General features: G+C 44.4%; 1 protein-coding gene across 1 annotated transcript in view; it reads right to left on the bottom strand.

The window, feature by feature from the left end:
* Positions 1-26,649, bottom strand: part of RYR3 (ryanodine receptor 3) — a 466,421-nt gene that overhangs the window by 151,684 nt on the left and 288,088 nt on the right. Inside the window, 9 exon segments of the mRNA XM_039843988.1 lie at positions 2,250-2,450; positions 4,261-5,056; positions 6,488-6,714; positions 7,116-7,202; positions 13,666-13,831; positions 16,589-16,752; positions 18,345-18,381; positions 19,490-19,665; positions 21,306-21,514. Of these exon segments, the coding sequence (XP_039699922.1) occupies positions 2,250-2,450; positions 4,261-5,056; positions 6,488-6,714; positions 7,116-7,202; positions 13,666-13,831; positions 16,589-16,752; positions 18,345-18,381; positions 19,490-19,665; positions 21,306-21,514 (2,063 nt within the window).

Below are 26,649 nucleotides of genomic sequence, written 5' to 3'. Positions count from 1 at the left end.
AATAAGATCTAAAGATATGGTTTCAGTCAGAAAATTAATTTCTTTGTTGACAGATCTTCCCTTCAATGCAACACTTAGGAAGCAGTGGCCCACTAGCCTACAGGACATAAAATCAAAAGGGGAGTGAGCCAAATTTTTTGCTATAAGTCACATATATGCTTTAATGAAAACTTTATGGGTAGGTTTCTTCTAGAAATGAATACTTTGGGAGAAGTGGCATATGGAACAGATGAGTTTGACAGCAGTTAGTAGCCTTCTTTTTCATTCCTAGACTGGCAGCATCAGTATCACCTGGAAACAGGCTAAAAATGCAAATTCTTGGGCCTCACGTTAGACCTACTGACTTAGAAACCCTAGAGGTGGGACCAGCCATTTGTGCTTTATTATGCCCTTGTGGTGATTCTGATGTCTGCTCAAGAATCATTGGTCTAATACATTAGGGAAGAATTTCTTGAGTTACAAGCTTCTGAAATGAGTCAAATGATTGTTTAGTAGATTGCTCAGAAGGTCAAAGGAGGAAGTGATGGCAGGTCCTGGGGATGTCGAAGAGAAGGTAGAAAAGCAGAATGGGGAAAGAAAGGGTGAGAGCCAGCATGGGCCTTCCTGGAGCTAGGGCTGTGAGCTGTGTCCGTGAGGACAGAACTAGATGGACAAACCCCGTCCTGGCTGGGTGAAGGAGATGCCAGAAAATATACGTAAACTCCATTTACTGGGTCACTGACAGAAGGCCATAGAACATGGTGTGAGGCAATTGAAACACCTCTAACACTAAACATATGACAGCTCGTAGTATTTACAGGATATTCACTGTAGGACAGGTATCCTGCTAAGCAATCTAAATGAATTATCTCATGGGGTCCTCACAAGAACCCTGAGAGGGAGATACAAACGTTTTCTGCATTTTGTGGTGAAGAAACTGAGGCACAGAGAGGTCATGTGCCTAAGACCACATAGCCAGTGATGGAGGAGCCTGCAAGGGAGCCATGGTCTGAACCCATCACCTTTGTTATAATCACATCTTCTGCCTTCCTGTTATTCACAAATATGAGTTAACATTTGCCCAGTGAAATGGGAAACGTTCAGACTTGTTGCCAGTCTAAAAGCAGCCTGACAACGTTTGTAAAGCCTTCAAGAGCAATTCAAGCTCACTGCATTTTCCTTAGCACAATACAAATTAACTATTCCCATCAATCTAACGGGCCTTCTCATTTTGCCTCCAGCAAAGAGATGATAAGTTTTGCCTGCTCTTTTCAAGGCCAGTATCATTCCAGTGACTCTTTAAAAAGCCAAGATTTGTGGTTCATTTTTTAAGCCAATATAAATATCTATGTTCTATAAAATAGGTTAGGGAAATAATTGGACCCAGTTGCGCAATTAATATAAAAAGGTAGTAATCATATTGACAACGATTCATGAATAGGCTGCTTATATTATTAACTATAGATAAGATCCAAAGATCTGGTTTCCGAGACAGAAAATGAATTTTTTCAATGAAAGATCTATCTTGTTTTTTGAGCACATAAGAGCTGTGGCAAACAGCCCCTGCAGCATATACGTGAACAGCTGAGCAGCGGGACAAAGGGAAACTATTATTACACAAGATTGCCCTCCCTCACTTGCAAGTTTCTCACCAGGGTTTTGAGCCTTTTCAAAGCAGCCTTTCCATCTGGGCAAGGCTGACAAGGTGAGGTACTATGAGGAACAAAGACAATACCTCACAGAAAGGGACTTATCTGCCCAGTCTGGTTCTCCAGGCTTCGTGGGGCTGGGGAGGCTCTACGAGGGTCTCAGTCACTAGGCAAGGGGGTTTGGGCCCTTAGGTGGGAAAGACCCACTCTCATAAGTTGGGAAACACTGACTGTATTTTGTTGGTCTCTGAGAGAGAGTAGTGACTTCTGTTAGGACTGGACAGACATTTTTCTAACTGGTGGCTCCTTGCTGGGGTACAAGTTGGATTCTGACAGTGATATGGTCTTTGACTTAGTGATGGGGACAGAGATGCGAGTGAGGGAAGGGAGGAAGCCTTGCCCTATGCAGTTTTGTTATATTCTCACCCAAAAGATAATCGGCAGGTGCTTCTCAGTTGTCAGTAGCATAGGACTAGGTTTGTCTCCTGATATTTCACTGGGTCTTTTACTCTCCCACAGCCCTTGTGGCTGCCCCAGGCACATAAAAGCTTCATGTGCCCTGATCCGTAGGGTTCAAGTTCACCATAGGAATGGGATGGAGGCTCAGAAAGGGGTTCTCACCTGCTCCTGTGGGGGTGAGCGGAACTCCTTGGTCTTCCGGGCGGTCAGGGCCGCAGACATGTTCAGGGCCTGCATGAGCTCATTGTAGCGGAACTTCTGATTTGCCTGGAGCTTGGAGACATAAATGTCGCCAAAGGCCACGATGGCCTCCACTCGGTGCTGCAGCTCACAGTCACAGAGATAGCTGAGGAGCTCACACATCTGTAACAAGTGTATATAAATGCTAACATAATACTTTACGTAAACTGGTGAAGCACCTGGCATACCCATTTTACTGATGTTAACACTGAGACTTTGTTGCCTGATTTAAGTAACTGATCCAGTGTCCCATGGGAAGCAGGCCAGGAGAAGAGGAGGGAAATAAGCTCACTAAAGATAGTAAATCTACCTGTGGAGAGAGAGAACAGCATTTCTGAGTATTCTCCCAGGGCTCTAAGCTCAGTACAGAAACCATCACCAAATTGCACTGTGACCACTGGCTCCTTCCTGACATCTGGCTCTTTCATTGTTTTTGTTTATAGGAACTGTTCTTCTGTGATTACTTCTTCAGGATTGTTATTACTAATATTATCACTATTAGAACTTACGCTAAGAAGAAAAACAATAGCCGTAACTTACTGAGCACTATATGCCAGATGCTATGCCAAGCACTTGCCAAATTTTATCTCCTTTAACCCTCACTGTATTCCTGATATTTTCATTTAAGCAGAAGTTCTATTAACCCTCCTCCACTTAACTTCTCGTGAAATTAATGGACTCTCTCCAGTCCACCTGGATGGAGGAAGGCTCTCACCTAGCTGCACAGTCTCTGACAGATCTGTATACCTGTGTTCCCGCCAGGTGAACTAGAGCTTATGCCAGTCATACTTATGATTCTAATGACAATATTTAATTAAAAATTATATCAGCCAATGAAATAAGAAAACTAAGTTGAATGACTAAGGGACATCTTATGAAACCAGATTTTCAAAAAAAAAAAAACCGCTGAAAATTGAGTGTGAGTTAGACGACTACAAAAAAATGGGGCAAATCATAAAAATCTAGAAGCATTCTGCACCCAGCTTTCCAATTACTTCTAAATCTGCAGTCTATTTTAAAGACCCCCAAACTGGGAACTGTAGACAGTGCATGATAGGTGTCATCTATGCAAAAGAGAGGACTCTGTGTGCCACTCAGACTCACATTCAATAAAAGGTCCTAGCCCTATATTAGAATAGCACATTTATATATTTTAATACAACGTTTAAGGTATATATAAAAATTTTGTTATGCTTCTCCTCTGTATTCAATGCTTTAATTAACTGACCACCTACCAATCCTATCACATTGGTTACTAGAACTTCAACTGCAAATTACTTTATTCTAATATTTTATGATAAAGCATATTTCATATTGTGTTTTATAAAAATGCATTTTAATCTTATATTTTACTATATTATCATCCACATTTTACAAATCATAAAGCTAAGGCTCTGATAGGCTACTGACTTGGCAAGTTTACACAGGTAGTTAAGCGGTGGAGGAACGGGAATTGAAATCCAGGAGCCAGGCTCACTCCTTGGGGCAGTCTGTTCCACTCCATTAATTTTCAGTTATCCTTTCTCGGTGCCCAGAAGACAAAAGTTGCTGTCTTCAGTGCATCACTGATGCTAGCTTATATCTGGTTAAGACTGTGTTTTAGGAATGTTGAGGTGTCCCAGGTGATGCCAAGGGGGCAGCTGTAAGTGAGCCCTTTAGTCCCAAAGAGTAAAAGATCAGGGCAAATCCACCTCTGGTACCAGAAAAGCAATTCTAAAGCAGATGCCTTATTGATGAGGGTTGGTATTTCGTTTTGTTTTGGGGAGACTTAGGCGGCACATTGTGTCAGAAATGGAAATGACCAGTGGGTGCTCTGAGCATCTCTGCTACCCTCCAGGTTCAGGCCAGTGTCCTGTCCCTGTCTCACTGCCAGGCTGTGCTGTCTCCCTCCCCTGCAATTTCCAAGGGCAGAATCTTTGCTGCCTCAAGTTACCTGCAGCTTGACGGACTCTGGTAATCGGGTCTGTAACAAGCCTTTGACTGGAGCCTCCTTGCTGGCCTTTTCCCCAGCCTCCACTGCCTTCTCCTCTACCTGAGTCACTTCTTCCTTCTCTGCTGCCTCTTCTGTCTCTCCACTGTGCTCCCCAAACACAGAGGGATCGATCAGGAGGAGGATCTGCCGAACGTCATCATCATCAAACACTCCCATGACCAGCAGCGTTCCAATGAGTTTCAGCACAGGCACAAATTGGAACTCCACAGACCCCCCAACAGGGTCCCGGATGTGAGCCCCACTGCATTGCACGGCCTCTGTTAGCATGCTCAATGCCTTCGTCTTGAGAATCTCCAAGGGAATCTCGGGGCTCTGCTTCTGATGCTCCTCACTGGTCATGACAACGCAAGGGGTGGAGAATCTGAACCCTGGCTTGAGGCACGTTCTCAGGCCCACCCCAGGCAGCCCATGCCTCTTGAACTCGTCTGGGTACAGGCGGATTTTCCTAGTGGTGCTGTTAATGGGGATGATGTACTCATTCTTCATCATCAGCTTTCTCTCCTTAGCATTGGCCAAATGGATGCTGATGAGCAGGTCATAGAAACCAGACCGAAGGAGGCCAGGGAGGTACTTGTTATCAATGGCGTAGAAGAGCTGGGAGAGGTCCACGTGGCTGCACAGGGCATAGGCTACTCGGCTGTTTCCCAGGGCACACACGGCACTGTAGAGTCGTAGCGTGTGATAGTGGAACTGCATCAGGTCCTCCTGCTCGCAGAGCTCCAGGATGTCCACACACCTGAGAATGAGACAAGCAATCCACCACTCCACAGGGGGAAAAATGTGCCAAAATTCAGCAGAGTTCTTGCTCTCTGAATTCCCAGGGGTTTCAGCTTAATGAAGAAAGAGGGAGTAGAAGGATGGAGGTGTCTCTGCCCGACCTTCTCTTACGGGTCATCATTCCTCTCCCAGTTCTGATCCACTTCCAAGTTTCTAATAATCCACCATATCTAATACAAGGCTCTCAAAAGTCTGTAAGACTTAAAAAACGATACTAGCTTACCAAACATTTAAGTCTTCCTTATTAGGGAAAAATCCAAAATCTCAACATTGAAAAACATTCGAGTATATAACAGAGGTGACTGGGTCCACTTATTTGTAGGCTCAAGGGGTTCTTCTGTTTTCTGATGGAAGATGCAGCTGAAGCCCTCCATCAATCTACCATCTACACATCTGTATAATCTCTGACCTGTCATCATCCATGGGGCTTCCCTTCCCCCCCAAAACAAATAGGCCATGGTCTGTTCAGAGAGGAAACACTTTCCAACCCCAAGTGAGTTGGCATAATCAGTTAACTCTCTTTCCTGACTTTAGAAGTATGTTTGTCTGTGTGTTGCTCCCTCGTATGCAGGCGCCCAGGGCAGGGGCTCCGAACTTTGCTTAGATTTTCTACTTTGTCTTGCTCCTCACCATGGATCTGAGGACTCTTCAGAAAGGGCTTATTTGGCTGGACTTTTGCTCCTTCCTTACGCCAGCCTGTCTTGTCCTGCTGCTGCCCATGACTCAGTGGGATATCTAAAATACTTCCGCCCTCTATTACCTAATTTTTTTCGTTTAAGAGATCAAGGGGTAATAATATCCATAAAAATAGAACTTACTTCTTACTACGTACAGAAACTATACTAGATTTTTACCTATACAATCTTTTTGGGTGGACATTTATCTCATTGTATCAATAAGGAGACTGGGGCCTGAAGTGCATGAATAATTTAGCCAGGGCCACACAGCCAGAAAGTGATAGTGCTGGGATTGAACCCAAGCCATAATCCAAGAGTGCCTCTAATGAGGGGAGGCCAGAAGCCTGATTCTCGGTTCTATAAGCAAGCTAGGTGTGCCTCATCCTTCCCCTTTTTGCCACCAGTAAGCATATTTCAGGGTCACACCAGGATTTTTAATTAAAGGCATGGCAATGTTCCTGAGTACAGGTGCTCGGAGCTACGGTGAGGCCCTGCAGCAAGCCCATCACAGGGAATAGCCTACTGTTTCTGAGTGAATAACGAAAGTGAGAAAGGGAAAGAAGGGAAACTGAGGCTTTGTGGAAATTGACTGTCATCTCGAGACTGAGCAGGGCCCTTGGCCAATAAGGATGCTCCTCCTTCCCTTCTGGGCTTGCTGGGTCTGCTTCGCCCTGTCTCAGGCCTGCCCCATCCTCTGTGGGCCCCTCCGCTACCTGTTCTCCTCGGGGATGTGGAGCGCCATCATCTGCAGGGGCTCCAGGCACTGCACCACCCAGCCATGGCGCTCGCTCACCCGCTCCGTCTCCACCTTCAGGAAACTGCTGGGCATGCGGCTCCAGAGCACAGGCTGGATGGTTTGGACATCTAGGCGAGGTGGACACTGTGGGACTGGGTTCTTTTCTTCACTCTTAAATATGGCCGCCGACAGGGGCATTGCAGTCTGGGACAAGGAGGAAAGGCATTAGTGAGGAGGACACACGTGCAGTACATTCTCAGTTGCTGGATTATGCACCTGGGCCACGATAACCAATACAATGAGCATAAATTAAAGAGACAAATGTATCCAGGGACCTCTAAGGCTTTCCTGGCATTAAGACCTTTCCTAATGGTTTATGTGCACATTAAGTAATGATTTCAGCACCCAGCAGAAGTAGGGGAAGGGGAAAATGAGAACCTATGCTTTGTCTTATGAATTTCACAGATAAGTATAGGAGTCTGGGGGTGGGAGGCATAGAAATGAGAAAGTGACAGATTCCCGTTTCCTGAGTCCTGGGATTCCCCCTCTAATAGTCAGTGTGACTTCTCTTATCATAGCCATTAGATGAGGGGGCACATAAATACCTTCAGTTTCCCAAGTTCAAACTGAAACAAAGACGTGCTTGTAGGCTGCAGGAAGACTGCTGGAAATACTTTGGTATTGGGTTCCACCTGGAAATGATAACGAGAGGTTTGCCCCAAATTATAAAATCATAGATGGCTAAATCATTGGGTGTTTTAACTAATGCCCCCACTCCAACTTCAGCTGAAAGAAGTCAGTTCACTGGCTAGTCATTCTTCACTGCTCAGAAACTGTCAGAGACCTGGTGCCTACTGATAGATATTGTTACTGTTGCCCACCTTAAACACTCCCTCACCCTCTCTCCTTGGGGCTGAACAATCTCAGATCCTTTCATTTTCTCTCAGGTAACTGAAGCCAGTAGCTTTCCCCAGTGCTCAGGAAGACAGTCAGAGGTAGGAGCTACTCACCTGCCACCAAAGGCAATGCCTGCTCTTGGTCACAGAACAATGGGAAGTGCTGGCTCTCCATAGCATGGAGACACCTGCCCAGAGGAGGTGATAATGAAGGGTGGGGTGGTGATTTCAGTATTATTTTTAAAGGTGAATGGCCATTGGTCAGGCAAGCGGAGGGAGCCTCTTATAGCAGGGCTTCCCAACCTTGGGACTACCGACATTTTGGGCTGGGTAAGTCTTTCTTGTGAGGGCTGTCCTATCCATTATAGTAGCAGTCTCCAACCTTTTTGGCACCAGGGACGGGTGCTCTTATGAGAATATAATGCCTGATGATCTGAGGTGGAGCTGAGGTGGTGATGCTAGCACTGGGGAGCAGCTGCAATACAGATGAAGCTTCACTAGCTTGCCTGCTGCTCACTTCCTGCTGTGCAGCCTGGTTCCTAACAGGCCTCAGAATGGTACCAGTTTCGTGGCCCGGGGGTTGGGAACCTTTGCATTATAGGATATTTTCAGCATCCCCAGGCTCTACCTAGTAGATATCAGGAGTGCTCTCCACCCCTACCACAGTCATGGCAATCAAAAATGTTCTCAGAGATTGCCAAATGCTCCCTGAAGAGAAAAGCACCCCATTTAAGAACCACTGCTTTGTAGGCAGGAACTGTGACGCACTTCCCTAGAATAACAGGAAGAGGCTGCCTCCAGAGCCTGTATCTTCTCTCAAAACCTCTCCTTTCACTTGGTTCTTCTGGACTTCTCTCTACCCCCTTCTCTCTCTGATTCTAATTCTCAAATTAAATGGCGTGGATTCACTGACTGTTTTTTAGCAGCCACTTAGATGAGGTACATGGATTTATCTATTCATGACATTGGGGCTCCACTTAGTATTTGCTCGCTTTGATGTAGGGCTTTTGATCGGACTTGGAGCACCAAGGAGGACGAAATGGGACTTTAAATCCACCGCCTGAAGTCTTTTTCCTTTAAATAAATTCAGACATTAGGAAATTCTTGCAACTTTCCCAACCCACCAAATTAGAGGATGGTGGGTATTGTGGACATACCCTAAGGTGCTCCCCCAGTGAGTCACCTCCTTGTGTAACCCCCTCCTCTATGACCTGTGTGTTGTTTCCAGCAAATAAAATACAGTAAAAGTGAAAGGACTGTCACTCCCTTGATTAGTTCACATTATACCAGACTCTATCTCAGCAGAATGGAAAGATACTCTAGCTGGTGGTGGTGAAGTACATTGCCATGTTGTGAGAGGACCATGTGACAAGGAATTCCATGGGGTTTCATGGGACTGAGAATGGCTGGCCCCTGGCTGCAGCCAGCAAGAAATGGAGCCTCAGTTCTACAAATGCAAGCGACTGAATTGTCAACAACGTCGTGAGCTTGGAAAAGGACTCGGAGCTCCAGGAAAGAACGCAGCCTGGCTGACACTTTGATGGCAGTCTTGTAAGATCTCGAGCAGAGGACCCAGCGAAGCTATGCCCTGACTCCTGACCCGTGAAAACTATGAGACAATGAATGTATGCTGTTTCAGTTTACTAAGTTTGACTTAATTTGTTATGTGGTACTAGAAAATGAATACAGTGAGCAATGTTTTTTGGGGGCGGTCAGGATATTTGTTACAGGCTTCCTTTACATTACAAACTTTCTCAATGCATTTAGATATAAGATTTATAAAAAAAAAAAACCAAAACCAAAACCAAAAAAAAATCGCACATTTTTATGGCCATGACTTAAAAGATCTCGTGGTCCAGTGCTATCATTTGCTCATGATGAAGCAGGCCAGACTGGTTAAACCCCAGCCTTCATTCTAGTACACTGCAGTGGGCTCACAGTTCAGGTGCAAACATTTGCTTTATCTCCAATGCTTCAAGTACCCATGGGTGATATGAAGGGATAAATGCCTGTAAAACCAAAATGTAGGACTGCTAGAACTGCCTCACTACATCTGAAAGAAGCTTTGTTAAGGACATTCAACATATAATTATTTAGTGCCTATTATATACCTGCTTTATGCCACACTCTGAGGCTTACAGTGGTGAGACACAAACAGGAAATTCTTATCTGATCTTGGTGCAAATTTGGCCATAAGGCAAGATTCATACCTGGGCTGGCCTCAGATTTCTTAAATACCCATTATGTGGCATCTAGAACAATGTGTGTCCCTCAAATCATGGCAACCTGAAGCAAGAAGAGCTCTAGTGGCTGAGAAAACTTTACCTAACCGGACAAGAAGCCCATGTGACTCCGTGCTCTCAGGGAGAGAGGAATGCATCCAGCTGAAGGTTCCCTACGCTGAACTAAGTCATACCTGTACAGGGTGCTACTGGCTGAAGAAGGTGGCACATTTTTAGGTTCCTCGCGACTGGCTCCTGCAGACTTTATAAACTACCCAGCCAGAGGCCAGTGCTCTCCTCAAACCTTCCTGAAGAGAGGAGGTGCCCTGAAAGCCTTTAGGTGCCCTGATTTACGTTCATTTCTGCCCTGCAGAGAACACTCCCACCACGGTGGACAATGGAAAACTGTCTTCAGTCGCTCGAATAAGATAACACAAGTGTGGGCTCATGATGGGCGTACACAAGGATAAAAATCGTAGTTGGAAGAGTAATAAGCAGAATTCCAAATGGCCCTCAGGACCCCAGGGGTTACTTTTGTGATCGTGAATGTTATAATGCAGAAGGGATTCTGCAGACGGAAGACCACTATCCAGTTGACCTTGAGAAAGAGAGATTATCCTTGTGGGCCTAATGTAGTCACATGAGCCCTTAAAAAGCAGGTGTTCTTTCCTGCTGGGGCTAGAAAACAAGGTCAGAGATATCAGAAGCATGAGATGAGTCGGACATGCTTTTGGGGCTTTGACAACAGAAAGGGCCACATGAGAGGAATGTGGGCACCTCTGGGAGCAGAGAGTGGCCCTGACTTACGGCCAGCAAGACAACGAGGACTTCGGAACCTCAGCCTACAACCACGACAGGACCCTGACAACAACTGGAATGAACTTGGAGTGGATTCCTCCCAGAACCTCCAGATAGCGCCAGCTCAGTCCAGCCGACACCTTGATTTTGGCCTTGTGAGAGCCTGAGCAGAGAACCCGGTCAGACCTTCAAAACTGTGAAATAATAAATGTATGCTGTTTAAGGCTGCTAATTTTGTGGTAATTTTTTAGGCAGCAATTAAAAAATAGAAAGGCTTCCCAGATGAGTCGGGCAGTTTGACAACAAATACCTAGCGAACACTTGCTAGGTGCCAGGTACTACTTCACCCGCAGAGGACACAGCAGTACACATAAGAGGCAGCCTCTGCCTTCAGGGAGCTTACACCCTGATGGGGAACTTAGATTTTAAAGGAATGAGCAGTGAGCCCAGATTTGGGGCTGGTGTGAAGTACAACAGACGTTTGTTTCCCCCTTTGTGTTTAAGGTATTTTTAACACTGGCTGATCTATTTTGTCCTTGCAATAATAAACATTCTATTTCTAATCATCGGAGAAGATCAGGGCATAGGAACTGGCCTGAATTGAAAGATAACCCTGTTCATAAATCTGCATCTTACAGCTGGCTCACTTCTCAGAGCAGTGTGGCAGGGGTGTCAATAACTGAGGAGTATGTCTCTTAAACATACATTTTATTTCTCATTTCTCCCATGATTGCATTAAGTGGGACAGGAAAAGGTTTTCAAATTGCATAGCAGTATTTAATGGGGAGCTTTAAAATATTGTTTGGGAGAATCCTTCTCTCATTATTTTGGTTACTGGTCCTTTCTGAATAGCAAACCAGTATATCAATATTGCTGCCCTCCTCCGCTAGAGATAATTGAAAAATGAAAATGGCTATAGCTACAGAATAACAATTATCTCACTGCCAGGGGACCAGATGCGCAGCTGGACACGTTAGTGTCTTGCCTGGAATGAGAAGGGGACTGGCTGGGTGTGAGCCTCCTGAGGCCCCTGCTCAGTGGCCTGGCTCTCTTCCGACTCATAGCAACATTCCTCATGGCGGGAGGCAGGACTGGGACCACTGAGCGGAGAAATCAGGATTTATATGCATAGCATTCTGGGGGTAGGTGCAACACACAGCTCAGAGAAGACAAGTGACTAGCCCACTGTCACCCAGGAACTACTGTGAAAGATGGAATAAAACAGCCACACTCTTTGTTTGTAACATCTCCTCAACATCATGGGCTTTTCCCTGAGGCAGGTTAGTCGGTGGCTGCGGTGAATGCCATGGGTTATTTATTTACTTAGGGACCTCCAAAGCTCGACTTGCCTTAAAAGTTATTAGATGCTTTAGAGCTCTCTGCAGCTCAGGGAGGACCCTTCAGTCAAACTCATTTCAAAAGTTAATGGGAAAAAGCTAATGGATTTTGAAGGACAGCAGTAATGTATATAAGATCTTTTCAGGGGGTTGGGAGGAAGGTAGAATCTTGAGAAAGTACTAGAAAAGTAATACCTTACTTTCTGCCTCAAAGCCTGGTTTCACAAATGCTTCTTTCTGGGAACAGCCCATGGGGCCTCGGCTGCGGGACCGAGCCTGCTGCGTGGTGCTGATGATTCTACTTTTTTCCAGGAGGAGAAGGAGGTGCATAGAGTCTTACTTGCTGCAGGAGGCACTGGAGAAGAGGCAGCTGGCTGTATGCCAGCAGGCTGGCCCTGGATCCCAGAAAGGGATTGGTCTGCCTCTTCTCTGTCCCTGAGCATTTTAGATCTGGGACAGCTACCCTAACTCTCTCTTCCTGATGCCATTTCTCCAACCAGGGGCCAAATGGCTGCCAAGAGGTTTTTTAGCCTGGAGGCTGTAACCTGGGGCTGATTTTGGAATCTAGGGTTTTTACCCATTTATTTAGCTGAAGGATGCTTTTTATTTGCTATAGTTAGTTAGCTAAGCTTCCTTAAACACTGTGTCATTGTCCTGGGTGAGCAACCTTCCGGAGCTTTTCATTTGGTATCAATACCTCCATACCTTTCTAAATAAATTTCTCACCACTAATCATACAAGCCCCATATTGGTCTGACCATTGGTCCCTTAAACATACTTTATGCTTCTGTATCTCTATAATGCTTCCTGTACCATTATTTCACCATAATACTCTTCCTTCTCTCCATGTGGAAATTTTTTTTTTTTTGGCTTCAAAATCAAGATTTCACCATAATGAACACTTTCCTGAACATTTTTGATGAAAGAGAGCTCTTCCCTCCCTGAACTTGGATGACACTCTCTGTCCACAGATACAAGACTCTCCATTCTACCCTTGGGGGATTGAGAAGGTTTCATACTAAAATTTAACTCCTTCTCTTAGCCTTTCCCAGGTGTGCTCAGTAGAACTCTAGGCTTATAGAATACTACTAACTGCTAAAGTAAAAAAAAAAAAAAAAAAAAAAAGAAAATGCTTTTCTTGGTTAAATAACATGAGAAGTGCCAGGTTAGACAGGTTTCTTTCTAAAGTTTTTCTTAAAGTTCACATTCATTGCAAAACTTGAAAAAGAAGATATAATATGTGGCATTTCCCAAGCTTACCTGGCCATCAAGGATGAAAATCTCGCTTAAAGGAAATCAGGCTTCTTGTGCTTAATGACAAGTAAACCTGCGTGTGTACAACTGATTTTCCCAAGCAGTTCTATCAGACTTCACAGTCAATGAAATAGGGAAACGTTATTTCTATAAATGTAGTTTTAAAGGACCCTGTAAGGAATCTGTAGGGAATGAGAATCACCCTTTGCAAAGGGAATACTCCCTAGCAAATTGATCAGTTGTTAGGGGTCTATATTTTGAGCACAGATGTTTCTTAAAACAGGGAGTATCTCCCACCTTTTAAACCTTGTATTGTGTATAGCGCAGATAACAAAAGTCGCATAAGAAATATTTATGGAATGAGTAACTTTCTAGAGCTCATCACCAAGGAAAAACTGGCTATGTTCTAGAAAGATGACCAGCATATCTGATCAACCAATAAATATGATTACCTTCTACCCCCCATTTTTTTCCTTTTCTGTACAAAATGAAGTTACTTTGCTCTTTGTTTTCCAAGATGGCTTGTGGACTAAGTGGGCTCATCACCCACATGCTGTGGTGGGAATGCTGAATTTGAAGAATGAAGGGCAGAGCCCTAAGCGCGTAGGCCAGGGATGTCGCTATATCAGCCCCAGAAACCATCCCTACCTGGTAGCAGGTGCCGAGTTCTCTCCCATTGGCTGAGAAGGACAACATGCCCATTGCCAGATCCAAGAGGCAGCCGATCTCCAGGTCCACGTTGCTGCGACTCGATCGTTGGGAAGTGGCCACAATGTCCCCACCCCAGACCATGTAGCAGTTGCTGCGCTTTACACTAGGAGCCAAAGAGACGAAGGCACAGAATTGGGACTGTGGCAGTTTACAATCAAGACTCAGGAATTAAATGCCCCAGGCTTTCCAGTCTGCCTGCAATAACTTTTTTTCTTAAATGAATTCATTCGGCTTCAACCCAGTTTCCTCAGGCATGAACTACTCAGTTGAGGGATGTGGTAATCTATCAAGCTACTTCGGTCCAAAGAGCGAAATGTTCAGGTGACTGTTTCCCGGCTCAATGTCAGTTCACCCACCTGAAACAGATAATGGGTATGGTAGTAGTCCCACCTTAGAGATGGGAAATGGAGGCACAGAGAGGGGGCCACCATAGGCAGACTCAGGCATTTGGTATGAGAGGCAGGAACAAAAATCTGTATTCAGAGTCCTAGCCTAGCCCCAGTGTCAGGGTATCTAGAAGCTTAAAGCCATATTTCTTAGAATGGCAGGCCTGGGTCTGGGAAGACTTGCAAAGGAAGTCAAGTTGGTCCCTGATGCCCTCTCACCCCGCTGACCTATAGTAACCTCCCCCATTCCCAGCTCCCTGCAGTTCTGCCCCCTATACTCTTAACTACTAGCTTGGGTGCCTTTCTCAGTTGGCTACCTACCAACACTCAGAATGTAAACTCTATTGGAGGTGCCGTTAGATTTAAAAGGTAACTTTAATACCCAAGAAGCTTTTTAAGTCTCCAAAGCCTGATTCCTTAATTGTAAGATCTCAAAACCTGGGTGGGCTTTAGAGAAGTGGCACAGTGGCAAAGGTGATTCCTGAGTCCCTCATAACGGCTGTGGGCAGCGGGCAGCTGATATGGTCTCCTCCTGAGCCCAGTCCTAGGGTATATGATATAAAGAAAGCCAGTTGCTTAAAGCAACACGAAGTGATCTTTCTCAGGTTAAACAAGAGAGCAACTCTATATCTGATGCTAGAGCAGCCCCTTTAAGCATCCTAAGGTCAATCTAATTTGATCTTGGAAAGCCAAGATTGATTAGAATTCTCCAAGGTTCCTCCCAGCTCTACAGGTCTATCACTTTTCCCTGTGAATGGAAATCCCCTTTGTAAGCATATTCACCTCCTGTCTTCCGCTTTCCTTTGGGGGCATCCATTGGGCTGATTTCTCAGTGTGAATGCCCTCAGGCAGGGCTGGTGTGAGTTGCTCCTTCCAAAGAGTTATAGCTATTGCTAGATTTCAATAAAGGTTAAACTCCAGCCATGTTACTACTGCTTTTTAGTGATCGGAGTACTAAGTTCATTGCTGACTACTACAGAATTCAATTAATAATGCATTGAAGCTGTGAGAGCATGAAGTGCCACGCTCTGGTCATATTTTAAAGAACTCAAACTTGAAATGCCTGAAAGCATCTGAAAATTGATCCTGTATTTTTCTTGTTACACAAAACAAAGAATTACGGAGCACCTACTAAATTACTAGGTCTTATTCTAAGTGCTAATGTGTCAGTTAATTTTCATAATAAATGCTGTCACTGAGGCTCAGATAAATCAACTAATGAGTCTGGTGTGGCACAGCCAGCAAATGGGAGCAATCAACTCAGTTTGGATGAGCACATCTGCCTTTTGCTTTTCTGGTTAAAAAAGAAAGCATGGACTGGTCAACTACTTTTGCATACTTTGCTTTCCAACTTAAACCAGATGTTTACAGCATCTACTCTGGGTCTCATAACATGATAGATATCCAGTAATGGTAATAATAGCGGTTAATGTTTATTATAGAGTTCATGGCTTGAGGCGCTGTTCTAGGTATTGTGTATTATCTTATTCAACCCTCACAACACTATGAAATTGGAACTATTATTTTCATTTTATAGATGAGGAAATTGAGCCCAGGGAGGTTAAGTGACTGGTCCAAAGTGGCAAAGTGTAAAATCTAGGCAGTTTGCTTCCAGAGCCTGTGCTCTTAAATTTCTGCCCACAATCGTCCCCGACATAGCAATTGCACCTGACCCTTGGACACTGGTCTTTGATGAACCAGTAGCATGTAAAGAACACTAATGGCAAAAAACCTTCCTGAACTTGTAGGGAGAAAGGTCAGCTTGAGAAACAACTTATTGCATCTCTACACATATGTGCATAGGGAAAGACTATTTAAATCTCAGGTGGACACAGGGCATATCTCTTAGGTCACCTCTGGGGCATAGCTGGCCAAGGATTATCTGGTGGCAGCACGGATGGACTGGTGCGAGGGTATGTGTATGCCTAAAATGTGTTTTCTCAAAAGATCCCTAATTTCTATTTAGTGGTGATTATTCATAATTTTGTAATGTCTTTTATGTTCTTTGTGCTTTCAGCCATGACAAACTCTTGGGGTGAGGAGTTCTGACTTGATCAGCTGCTGTCTGATGTCTGATGTGGTACATCTTTTTATTTCTTCTGAAGTGACTTGTCTTAAGCACCCAGGGATTCTTTTCTTTCTTCTTCTGATGTCGTAGAAACTGGGACTTGCCCGGATATCATGGAGAAGAATCTGAGATGGAATTGTCCAGACCTCCTAATTGTCCATTTGTATCTCCCATCCCTGTGTCATGTTTTATACATGTGATGAAATTACCCACTATTTTCACTAATAACATTTCTCCTGTCATAGTAAACCTGCCCCCGCCCCCCGCCCCATTTACTTCAGGATTTTAAGCCTGTGCTTCATTTCCCTTTTTTAAATAGACCCTGGATGTTTCCTTCTTTGGGGGTGTGGGGATTAGAGAGAGAAAGACTGTGGGGCAGGGCGAGGGGAGTGAGAAGACTCCTTACCTTTCATGGACCCGGCCTCTTTCATCCCCCAGAGTAACAGTCACCATACAGTTTTTATTCAGGTCAAACTTTTCACTGTATAAGTGATAGTCGGGAGTCACCCATCCGACCCAGACACAGGAGGGGTCCTGTCCAGCAAAGATGCGGATTGCGTAGTAGCATTGCTGGAGAGAGATCACAGAAGAGTAAGTGGCCCCCAGTTTGGGGGAGCAAGCTCAGGAGGCAGAAATAATGCTGCAGCTCACTTGGCCCCTTTTTTCTTTAAAAGTACGCACTGTTTGAGAGGTGCATCCCACTGTACTCTACTCTAGACTTGGAGGAAGAGCTGACTAGAGACTTTGGCTTCCTTATTTTTCCTTTTTCTGTTGTGCTTTAGTATCTAGAGCATCAAACACTTAATACGCCACCCTTTGCTCAGAAGATGCTGCTGATGAAATAAATGGTAACTGCTTAGAATGCCTGCACAGAACCCTAACCCTCTCCTGGGTAGCAGGGCAGACCCGAGCTGCTGGGGAGAAAGAACTTTGCCCTCAGAAGAGAGTAGTCGAGGCTCAGAGAACTCCCTCTGCACTTCCCACTTATACAGAGAAGTCCAGAATATATATTTTTTGAAAGTCTTGAAAAACATGCTGCGAAAGCAAACCCATATTGTGACCATACTTGCTTTATGTGGTCTTTGGGCTCAACGACACGGTGTTGAAAATTATGGCACTTCTTGGTGGGCATCATAACTATTTATGAAACATATCCTTATGTTATAATACTAACTAAAGCATTAAGTGATTGCTTCATTATTTTCTTCAAGAAACTGAGCACGTTTATTCTTAATGAAGTTACATTTATTTGTGGTCTGTCATATTTTTTTGATTAAAAGATAAAAGGGTCAGCCAGATAAAATGGGGCTTGAACCTTGATACCAGTATCTATCAATTGTGTGACCTTTGAGAAGCCATTTATCTTCTCTGTGCCTCAGAGTGCATAAGATCGTCCATCTCACAGGGTTGCTGTGGGAATTAAGTGAAGATGTGATGCAACGGGCCTAGCACAGCACCCTGCATATTTTAAGTGTGACCAGCAAGAATCTTATTCCTGACAGCAGTTAGCCTATAAACTTGGGACTGCAGGATAACGTTATAAAAGGGGTGATATACATTTTTTCCAAAGAAATGTTGTTTTTGTTTGTTTGTTTGTTTGTTTGTTTGTTTTTGTCAGATGCTAACAGAAGAATGAGAGAGAGAAAGAAAAATTAGGAAGTGTTGCTTTCTGACACTGTCTAGCTATAGAGAAGGGACCAAAACAACCTCCTTCTTCTGGGTTGGTTCCCTGGCTCCTTCTCCTCATTTGATTACTTTCAACATTATTCCTGGCACTGCTCAAAGAGATGGGAAAGTTGACTTATGGAAGTTTACATAAAAAAGCAAACAAAAGGATTTCATTAAGACCCTCCCCTCCCCAACGGATGTTCATTTTAATCAGAAAGGCAGTGCTGGGTCCCTGGTGGCAAATGGGCAGCAAGTACACAACAATGCCCAGTTAGATGCTCTATGTAGAGCTTCTGTTTTGCACAGAATTGTCTTTTCTTCCCTCATTTGAGAAATGCCATAGACATGTTTTGGAAGCATCAAGATAGATTTTAAAAGACATAGTAGTTGGCAATTAAAATGGATCTCAAGACAGATCTTTGCTGTAAGGGGCATATTACCAGGCACAGCAAAGACTCAAATAATTAAAATCAGAATTGAGCACATTTACTTACTGTGGTTGTTTGAGAGAGTATTTCTTGCATCTGTTTCCTGGGGGGAAGATAATCCATGTTTTAGTTGTTCAGCTGTACAGAGAATTCCACAATTCTGACAGGCAATTGATCTACCTTTAATGATGAAGGCAAGTTTAGGAAACTATTTCCAATACATGAGTGATTCAAACTGGTCTTGGGACTTGTTCATCTGTAAGCTGCTACTACCATCCAGAGCTATGACTTCCAATTCTTGGCCCTCGGCCCAGGCGGTAAATTAAAGCTGGTGGGGAGGGTGTTGAAAAGACTGTAATAATGTAAGCAGGGATACCTCTGAATACATTCTCCTGTTCTCTCAAGCAGCTGTGCTTGTTTAAAACTTGGTAGATAGTGAAACACTCGAGCAGCGGTCTCCAACCTTTTTGGCACCAGAGACCGGTGCTCCTATGAGAATCTAGGCCTGATGATCTGAGGTGGAGCTGAGGTGGTGATGCTAGTGCTGGGGAGCGGCTGCAAATACAGGAGAAGCTTGGCTTGCTCACCTCCTGCTGTGAGGCTGGGTTCCTAACCGTGGTAACAATCTGCAGCCTGGGGGTTGGGGACCCCTGCTCTAGAGAACACCTGGACAAGACTGCTCTAGACAAGCAGACTTACATCAAGGATTAAAAATAGACATTAAAGGAAAGAAAGACTGGAAAGTATATATTCCTTATCAGAGAGGAAGTCCTATTACTCATGAGTTACATGGCTGCTGAGTTGAACACTGACCATAGTTATGCAAAGAAAGGCAGCATTTGCCTCCAGAAACTTCTAATTTCAGACAAAAGCAACAACAATTGCACCCTCTCCTTTCACTCCAAAATCAGTAATTGTAGATTGCAAGGAGGCTAGGAACTCAGAGAACTCAAGAAGAGTAGAAACTTTTCCATTAGATGTGACCCTACTTAGCCTGATTGGTCCCCCAATTATGCATTGCACAAACATACATGCATGTGTATGCACATGTGGGTGTACACACTCACCCTCCTTTCTTTGCTAGACTGAAAGCACAGAGAACCTTACCCACAAAGTTCTAGTTGCGCTGAGGTAGAGTAAGAAACAGATGGAAAACCAACTTTATAGCAGACACAATGAGCACTTCTGGGAGCTGGAGACCTTGCCCTCACCTTTTCTGGAAAGCTTCACTGTCCAGACAGGGGCTGTGACTGAAGGAGGAGTGGCATTCGACGGGCATGCTCAGGCGGCAGTAGATCATGCTGGCATTGCTATTCTGTGTGCCAAACGTCTTGTGGGTCACTTTGAGGCATGGAGGGCTGTCCATGGTGCCATCGATCCTCACGACCTGGAAACACCACGGGTCCTTACCTTATACCTTAAGGCCTGACCTTGACCCTGACCCTCCTTCCCTCATTGACATTACATATGTCAAGGCTTTCTGCAAACTATAAAAGTTGTCACCAGTGAAGACCAAACCATTACTTTCGTGATCACTCGGACTCTGCCTTAAAGAAAATAACAGATCTGCCTCTACCTAGAGAAATTATAGATTTAAAAACACACCCCTGGGGTTTTCTGCAAGGTCAAGGGTAGAAAACAGGTAGGTGCAAGACAGTATCTGGATGATGGAGCATGGTGTCCACTGAGGCTGATCTTTTAGGTCAGGGGGCAAGTGGCTAAAAGAGAAAATCTTTCCAAAGATTTCCCTTGTCAGTGGGCATGAGAATATCTAAGGGAAAGAGTGCCAGATAGCCCAAATCTCAAAAGAGAAATCCCAGTTCCCTTGGAGGGTTCTGCCTCCAATCAGTGCATTTTCCACCTCTGCCACAGCCGCAGCCTGAGCACTGAGGCCCCCTGAGGCCCTTTTAAATACTAGGGAAATTCCCAGTGGCAGCGCACAAGTGTTACAGGGAAAGGAGGTGGAGGAAGAGAGATCAAAATGGATTTTTAAAATGTGTCTGTGGGGCTAGGGGAAAAAAGGAAGTCAACTGAGACTCATAATAATGTTCTTGTGATCTAAACACTTCTTTCGTTCTAGAGACTAATTTTCATCCTGGGGGTCTGAGTATGCTTAAATATTTTTTTCTGTGGTTTGTAATTTTTCTAAGGGCAGGGCTCTAGATTCTATCGGTTTGTCAAAGAAGTTCATGACCTCTAGACGTTTATGAGCCAGCTTTCTAAAATCATGATCAGGCAGGAGTCAGGGCAATAAAAGTTTCTACTGGGTAAGACTGTGGGGAAAAGAGGGAGATTAAGAGTTAATGCTTACTGAATTTAGATTGGAAGGTGAGTTAAGGGAACTTATAGTCAGGTGGAAGCGAGCCGCTGAATCTAATGCTTCAGTGGAGCTGATTTGTCTGACTCTCCATGAGCCCTCCCCGCTCCTCCCCTAACACACACCATGAAAAAACCATAGTGGGCACAGGCAAAACAGAGGCAAGCAGATGAAGAAGAGGAACCCAAATCAGGCTCCTTGCAATCTGTGGCTTCACTCAGCTCCTCCTGCAAGATGGGAGCATTATCATCAACTACTTACACCTCAGCTTAAAATGTTGGAAATGGTTCTGTAGAAATTACACAGGGCCTAAACGACATCAATTTATAAGCACAGAGGAATCATGTTTGGGACCTGTCATCTTAAGGATAGGTACTGAACTTTATTTGGGAAACATTTAAGGTCTCTGAATACTGCATTGCTATGACGATACCAGTATAGGAATGTCTGGAGAAAACACAGCAGCCCAAACGCTTGGGGACTGATCTGCAAGGCTATATCTGCAAGGTGGTTGCTATTTGTAAGATGCCACTAAGCTGCTCCAATTAAGGTGTCTGCAACTACAGCTCAAACAGCCAGAGAGGAGGTGGCTGGTAAGCAGCCAGGGCATGAACTTAGGTAAGCGGCTGCCTGATGACAGGAGCATTAGTGGGAGCTTAGTGCCTTGGCCCACCTGCCCTGCCAGGGCCACCCACGACGTGTAATGTTACCTCTATATGTGGATGATCCTTTGGCACATTGACAAACGTTGGGAGGCGCTTGCTGAACCACATTGCAACATCTCGGTTCATGTTGACAGCAAAAGGCTCAAAGCCCTCTTGGAGGCCGCACATGGTATAAAACTTGAAGGTACTGGCATCCATCCCGAGATTCATGCGGCCGATCTGAGACAGGCCCAGAGAGCAGATGGGCACAAAGCCTGCAGAGTGGTGAAAGAGGTCCCTGCTTCAGCCCGCAGTACCATCCCAGGAAGCTGCAAGGAAGCCAAACATTTGCTTCCTTAACAGCTTTGAGTCACCATCAGAAAGATGGGACACCATCCTTTGTCTTTCTTCCTGGCACATAAACTCAACAACAGGAGCCACATGGAGGCTGTGGCTGCTCTTCACGTATGAGAAAGAAAAGTAGTTTGGTTCAAAATGATTTGAGTTAAAAACAATCATCCAGCCAAGATTATTCTTAAGATGTAAACAATCATCAGCTAGAAAAGTACAACTGGTAAGAGAAAAAGTGAAATTCCTTATCTGTGCCTTAGTTAAAACAGCTATTGGGCCCTTAGGAAAATTTTAAATACCGCCCAAGACAGAAAAACACAAGAAGCCTGAAGAATGACAGCGTAAACTGCCTACATTTTCTAGGTATCAGCATCTTCCCCAGTGAAATAAAAGCTCGAATGCTCCTTCCCATTTTGAGAGTTCGATTCTATGAAGTTTTAAATGGTAACACTATGGCTTTGCTTTTTAACAAGAAGCATTTTACAAACTCCCATCCTCCTAGCCTACGGTTACAGTCCCCACTAAGCAGCAAGGCAAGATTTTTGAGCAGGAGCTGTAAAAAAAAGTCGCTTCGCTTCCCTCTCATAGTTCTTGCCTTTCCAAGCATCGTCTGTATTCTGATCATATTAAAAAACTGCCATGCAGAACAGACTAAAGCAGAAGTTCAAACTGTTTGGTGTTCTTCTTTCTCGGCTATTTATAAATCATAATTGTGGACCAACAAATCAGCAGAGCTGGGAAAGCACTAATTATCCGGGATTTTGGAGGATGTGAGAGGCAGGTGGCTGAGAGCGCTCGGAAGGGGAGAAAAAGCTCCAAGGCCAGTGGCTAAATCAGGGGTTGGAGCCCCCACAGAGAAAGCTGGTGTCGCTCCTAGGACAGAAGTGTTTATTCAAGGGGTAATTTAAAGGCCGAGTTTGAGAGAATTTACCTTTATCGGCAAGAGCTTTGGACTGTAGAGACTAGGGCCGAAATGCACTCCTCCTAGCATGAGAGCTTATATACTGTTATCTAAGCCACACGGTTTCTATGTAAATAAGTCACATGAGTGACAAAGAAACCCCTCATAGGCTAAGTTGGTTGCTTTCAGAAATGATAAACTCATTTAGGACACTATTTAATACTATTTAATGTAATTTCTAAATAAGAGAGCTTTAATGCAATTCTCGCAGAATGAGGGTGATTTCTATGAAGACAGTCTCCGCTCACAGCCACTAAGGACTGAGAGTAGACTGGTGGCTGGGCCCTCAGGAAGAGAAACAGACAGGTCAATCAGACAACCACCCATTCACGCAACTGTGCTTCTGGCATTTTTGTGCTAGGGACTCAGATAGATGAAATCACCTCCTTTCTATAGACAGAGATTTTTATAAATAAGGAATCTTTGAAAGGCTGACTCAAGTATGGAATAAGGATTGCTTGTTGGCAAATTTCCCGAGCCCCCTTTGGGACAGAGGGCTCTGCTATGTGCCATGAGAAGAAGTGAAGAAGAGGAATCTGTCCGGATTCCAAGGAGCTTATAGATATGGAAAATAGAAGTGGGAATGTTGTGCTGTAAAAATCCCAAGACAGTATTTTCATTTTTGCTAAAGGGGCTGGGGCTGGTTAAGTCAACCATAAACCTACCACTACAGTACTTTATCTTGGAGCCATGATGATGAAGTGTTCCAGCCCTGATATGAGCAGAGATAGGACGTCTTAAGAAAATCTCTCTTCTCCTTTCTTCTCTATTACCTTGAATGGTGGAACGAGTGAGCAGCAGATGTAAGAGCCTGAATGGGAGAAGCATGGATGAGGACTTTGAATAACTCAGGTCACGTGAATAACTTCCTAGTCCGAGACTTACTGACAATGTTAAGATACATACAGAAGAAACAAAAGGGAATATTTGTATGGAACCCTTTTTCCTAAAGAATTCAGGCTCCTTATCTTTCCTAAGCTACCAGTAGATGGGACGGCACTTTACTGAGGACAAAATTGAGGACAAAACCAAGGTCATGGGAAGAGCAAGTGGCAAACTAGAATAAGATTCTACACCCTCTGACTCATAGACCAGCTGCCAGCCAGCATGCAAGAGAGGGGATGAACATTACAGGGGATGATGCCCCTGATTTAAGCAGTAGTCATGCCCCAGGGCAGGGAGCTGCATTCATTACAGGGTAAAGTGCTGTCCCTACAGGGCAGAAGCCCTCTCTGTATGGGGGAGAGCTGAACAGTGCATGAGAAGTCATGGATATGAAAGCAAGGGGAGGGAAAGAGTGCTGGGGACCTCCTAGGGCTAAGTGAGCACAGCTGGGACAGCACTAGAAAGCAGCTGCTGAGAAGCTAAATCCAAATCTTAAGACAAAAAGAGAAAACCCCAAAAGGACAGAGAGCAAAGATAAACCCTCGTAAGGCATCAGCACTTTGCTACTGGGGGATACTCGATAACTGGATACATTTCATCAGCTCCTTGCAGTTGGCCTTCAAGAGACGCCAGCTAATGATCTCTCCATTTCTAAAACTCCTTTACTCGAGTCATTAAAACTTCACTTAACTTTATAACTCTGCATGATAGACAACGAGGAACAATGATGATAAAGCTCAATAGCTAGTATTAAGTACTTTCTAAGTATCAGGAACTGGGCTTAGGGCTGTACAAATTTATCTCATTATTATGTACATTTTACGGCTAAAGAAACCGAGGCTTAGCAAGTTGAATAACTTGCTCAAGGTCTGTCACCTAGTAAGTGGCAGAGCCAGCATGTGAATAAGGCAGCTTGAGAAGCAGTCCACAGCAAGCAATGGGGGCTGAGGCCAGGATGCCTGCTTTCTAATTCTTATTCACAATGACTTACTCTCACTCTCCCTCCATTTTTCAAATGATTTTCTTAAGTGTCATATAGTTGACCAGTATGCCTCTAGATCAGGCAGCTGGAGACTCACGACCACAATACCTAAGACCAAAGACTCCAGGACACTTAAGGAAAAAGGGCTACTTATCACAAGTGGCCACATGGTTTCCTGGAGTTGCCCAGGATAAAAAGTTCCATTTGGTAAGGCCACATGGCGGTACAGTGAGCACTGATGCTCATAAACAAGGATTTGTACTTTGCACACAACCCAGTTAATCCTTAGCTGCAAATGAGACTGGAGAAGTAAGAAGATAGAAAAATAAAGGGAAACAGAAATACCCCCTCCCTACATGCAGCTAACAGATGCAATTCTGCTGACATCTTTGAATAGGTTTGAGGAGAAAATCTGCAAGCAGTATTACCTTGAACCAAGATGTGCAGAGTTCTTGATCGAGCAAAGGAATAGCAAGAACACATGCACTTAAATCCTGTAGGGTACCCCAGGTTCTGACAAACTTTGTGTCACAGGCCTCATGCTGATTTTGTGATTAGGAAGGGGGACAGTTAGGAAATCATCTTTTTATACTTCAGGAGCTTGGAGAGAAACCAGTTCTCTAGAAAATCCAAACCATGGATCTATTTTCAATCCATTTCAAACTCAAGAAGGACATGAGAGCAAATCACTAGCAGTAACAGAAAAACAGATCTTGGAGAGAGATGGTTAGATGACTGCCCAGACCATTCCTGGGTGTTTCCGAGTCTCAATCCAACCGCATGTGTTTTACCCATTAATTTACCCACTTTCGTGCCAAGCGCAACAAAGGTGGAGTTCAGGGACAGCGCTGTGATGGTCGCCAGCCTTGCAGAAAACAGAGGAAACAAGAGGCATGTTTCCCCTGCCATAGCCACCTTCTGAAGCATAGCACCCATCTGGAGAAAAGATGACAGGGGAACCCTTGGTACGAATGTGTTTGCATGCAGATGGCAGCGATACTTCTGGCAAGTAAGTTTCATCTGCTGCCTACGGAAGAGCAGCCAGCAGAGTTGGGGGAGCTGTTAAATGGCAGGCCAATGGCAGGGACAGTCCAGGAATCTGCCCCTGCAGATACCAAAGCTGTAACTGGAGCTGAATGTCCCTCAGGGGAGTGCCTGGTAGAGAGGAAGAACAGGAGACTGGCACTAAAGCCTCTTCCAGCCGTCACATTCTGAAGTCTGGCAGGATGTACATGATTTTATTTTCCTTTCTTTTAACTGGAATAAAAGAATAGCAAAGGTTTCATCACGGAAGCTTCTGAGCTTCTTGAAGCCTTTAGGTGACAATATTGAGAGCTGTAATGGTTCAGGCCAAGGATCAGCGTAGGGAACAATGATTAGAAAAATTCTAATGAGGCAGATAATAGTATATCATCTATGATGCAGAAGAGGATGGAGATAACTTATAAATAAGCCGGAGAAAAAAATGGCCATGAATATTAATGCTTGCCCCCATTCCTTCTCTTAAAGGACTAAAAACTTCCCACAGCACAACTCCCACTGGGCTAATGGCCTGAATCGTGCCTGGAAGGTTGACGACCAGAACACAAGCACAAGGGGGATTTTGTTTTAAGGGGGCCGCAATGCACAAAATGTTTTATTTTCAACAGATGCTTTTCCCAACAGCTCAAGGCAAGAATTACTGCCTCTTTTCACTTTATACAGCAACAGAGAGATGCTATATGGTTATTCCAGGCCTCTGGGCTATTGTTATTGAAGAATGGCATGCAGACTCTCTTTCAACTGCCCTTCCTGAGCCATCGCAGAATTGAAAGAGCCTTCCAATTATCTTGTCTCTGTGTTATTAAAGTGTGATATGATACTTCAGTATAATGTGTTAACATAACAGTACAATTCTATCATAAAACAGCTTCCTAGTAATAGACTTTGTTATTCTGAAGGTCAAATCACGTCTCTGCACACAAAAAGTCTATGAGGCACCTCTTTCATATGATACAGATGAACTCTAAAAGCAGAGTTATCCTAAAACATTCCTCTACTTTATAGCGTTCCCCTGCTCAAACTCTACAACAGCCACCCCCCCGCCCCCACCACCACCACGTCTTACAGACTTAAGTGCGAGAGTGCTTGGCCCAGATTAGACAATAAAAATATCTTGAATGAAAAGACTGAGTGTTGGTATTCAAGGCTGTCGTCTGCACTTTGTCTATCTTTCCAGCTTTGTCTTCCAT

Source organism: Pteropus medius, unplaced genomic scaffold, assembly GCF_902729225.1.
Source record: "Pteropus medius unplaced genomic scaffold, Ma_sr-lr_union100, whole genome shotgun sequence".
In the NCBI taxonomy this organism is placed as follows: Eukaryota; Metazoa; Chordata; class Mammalia; order Chiroptera; family Pteropodidae; genus Pteropus; species Pteropus medius.
The sequence above is the reverse complement of the archived record's forward strand: the minus strand, read 5'-3'. Positions and strand labels throughout refer to the sequence as shown.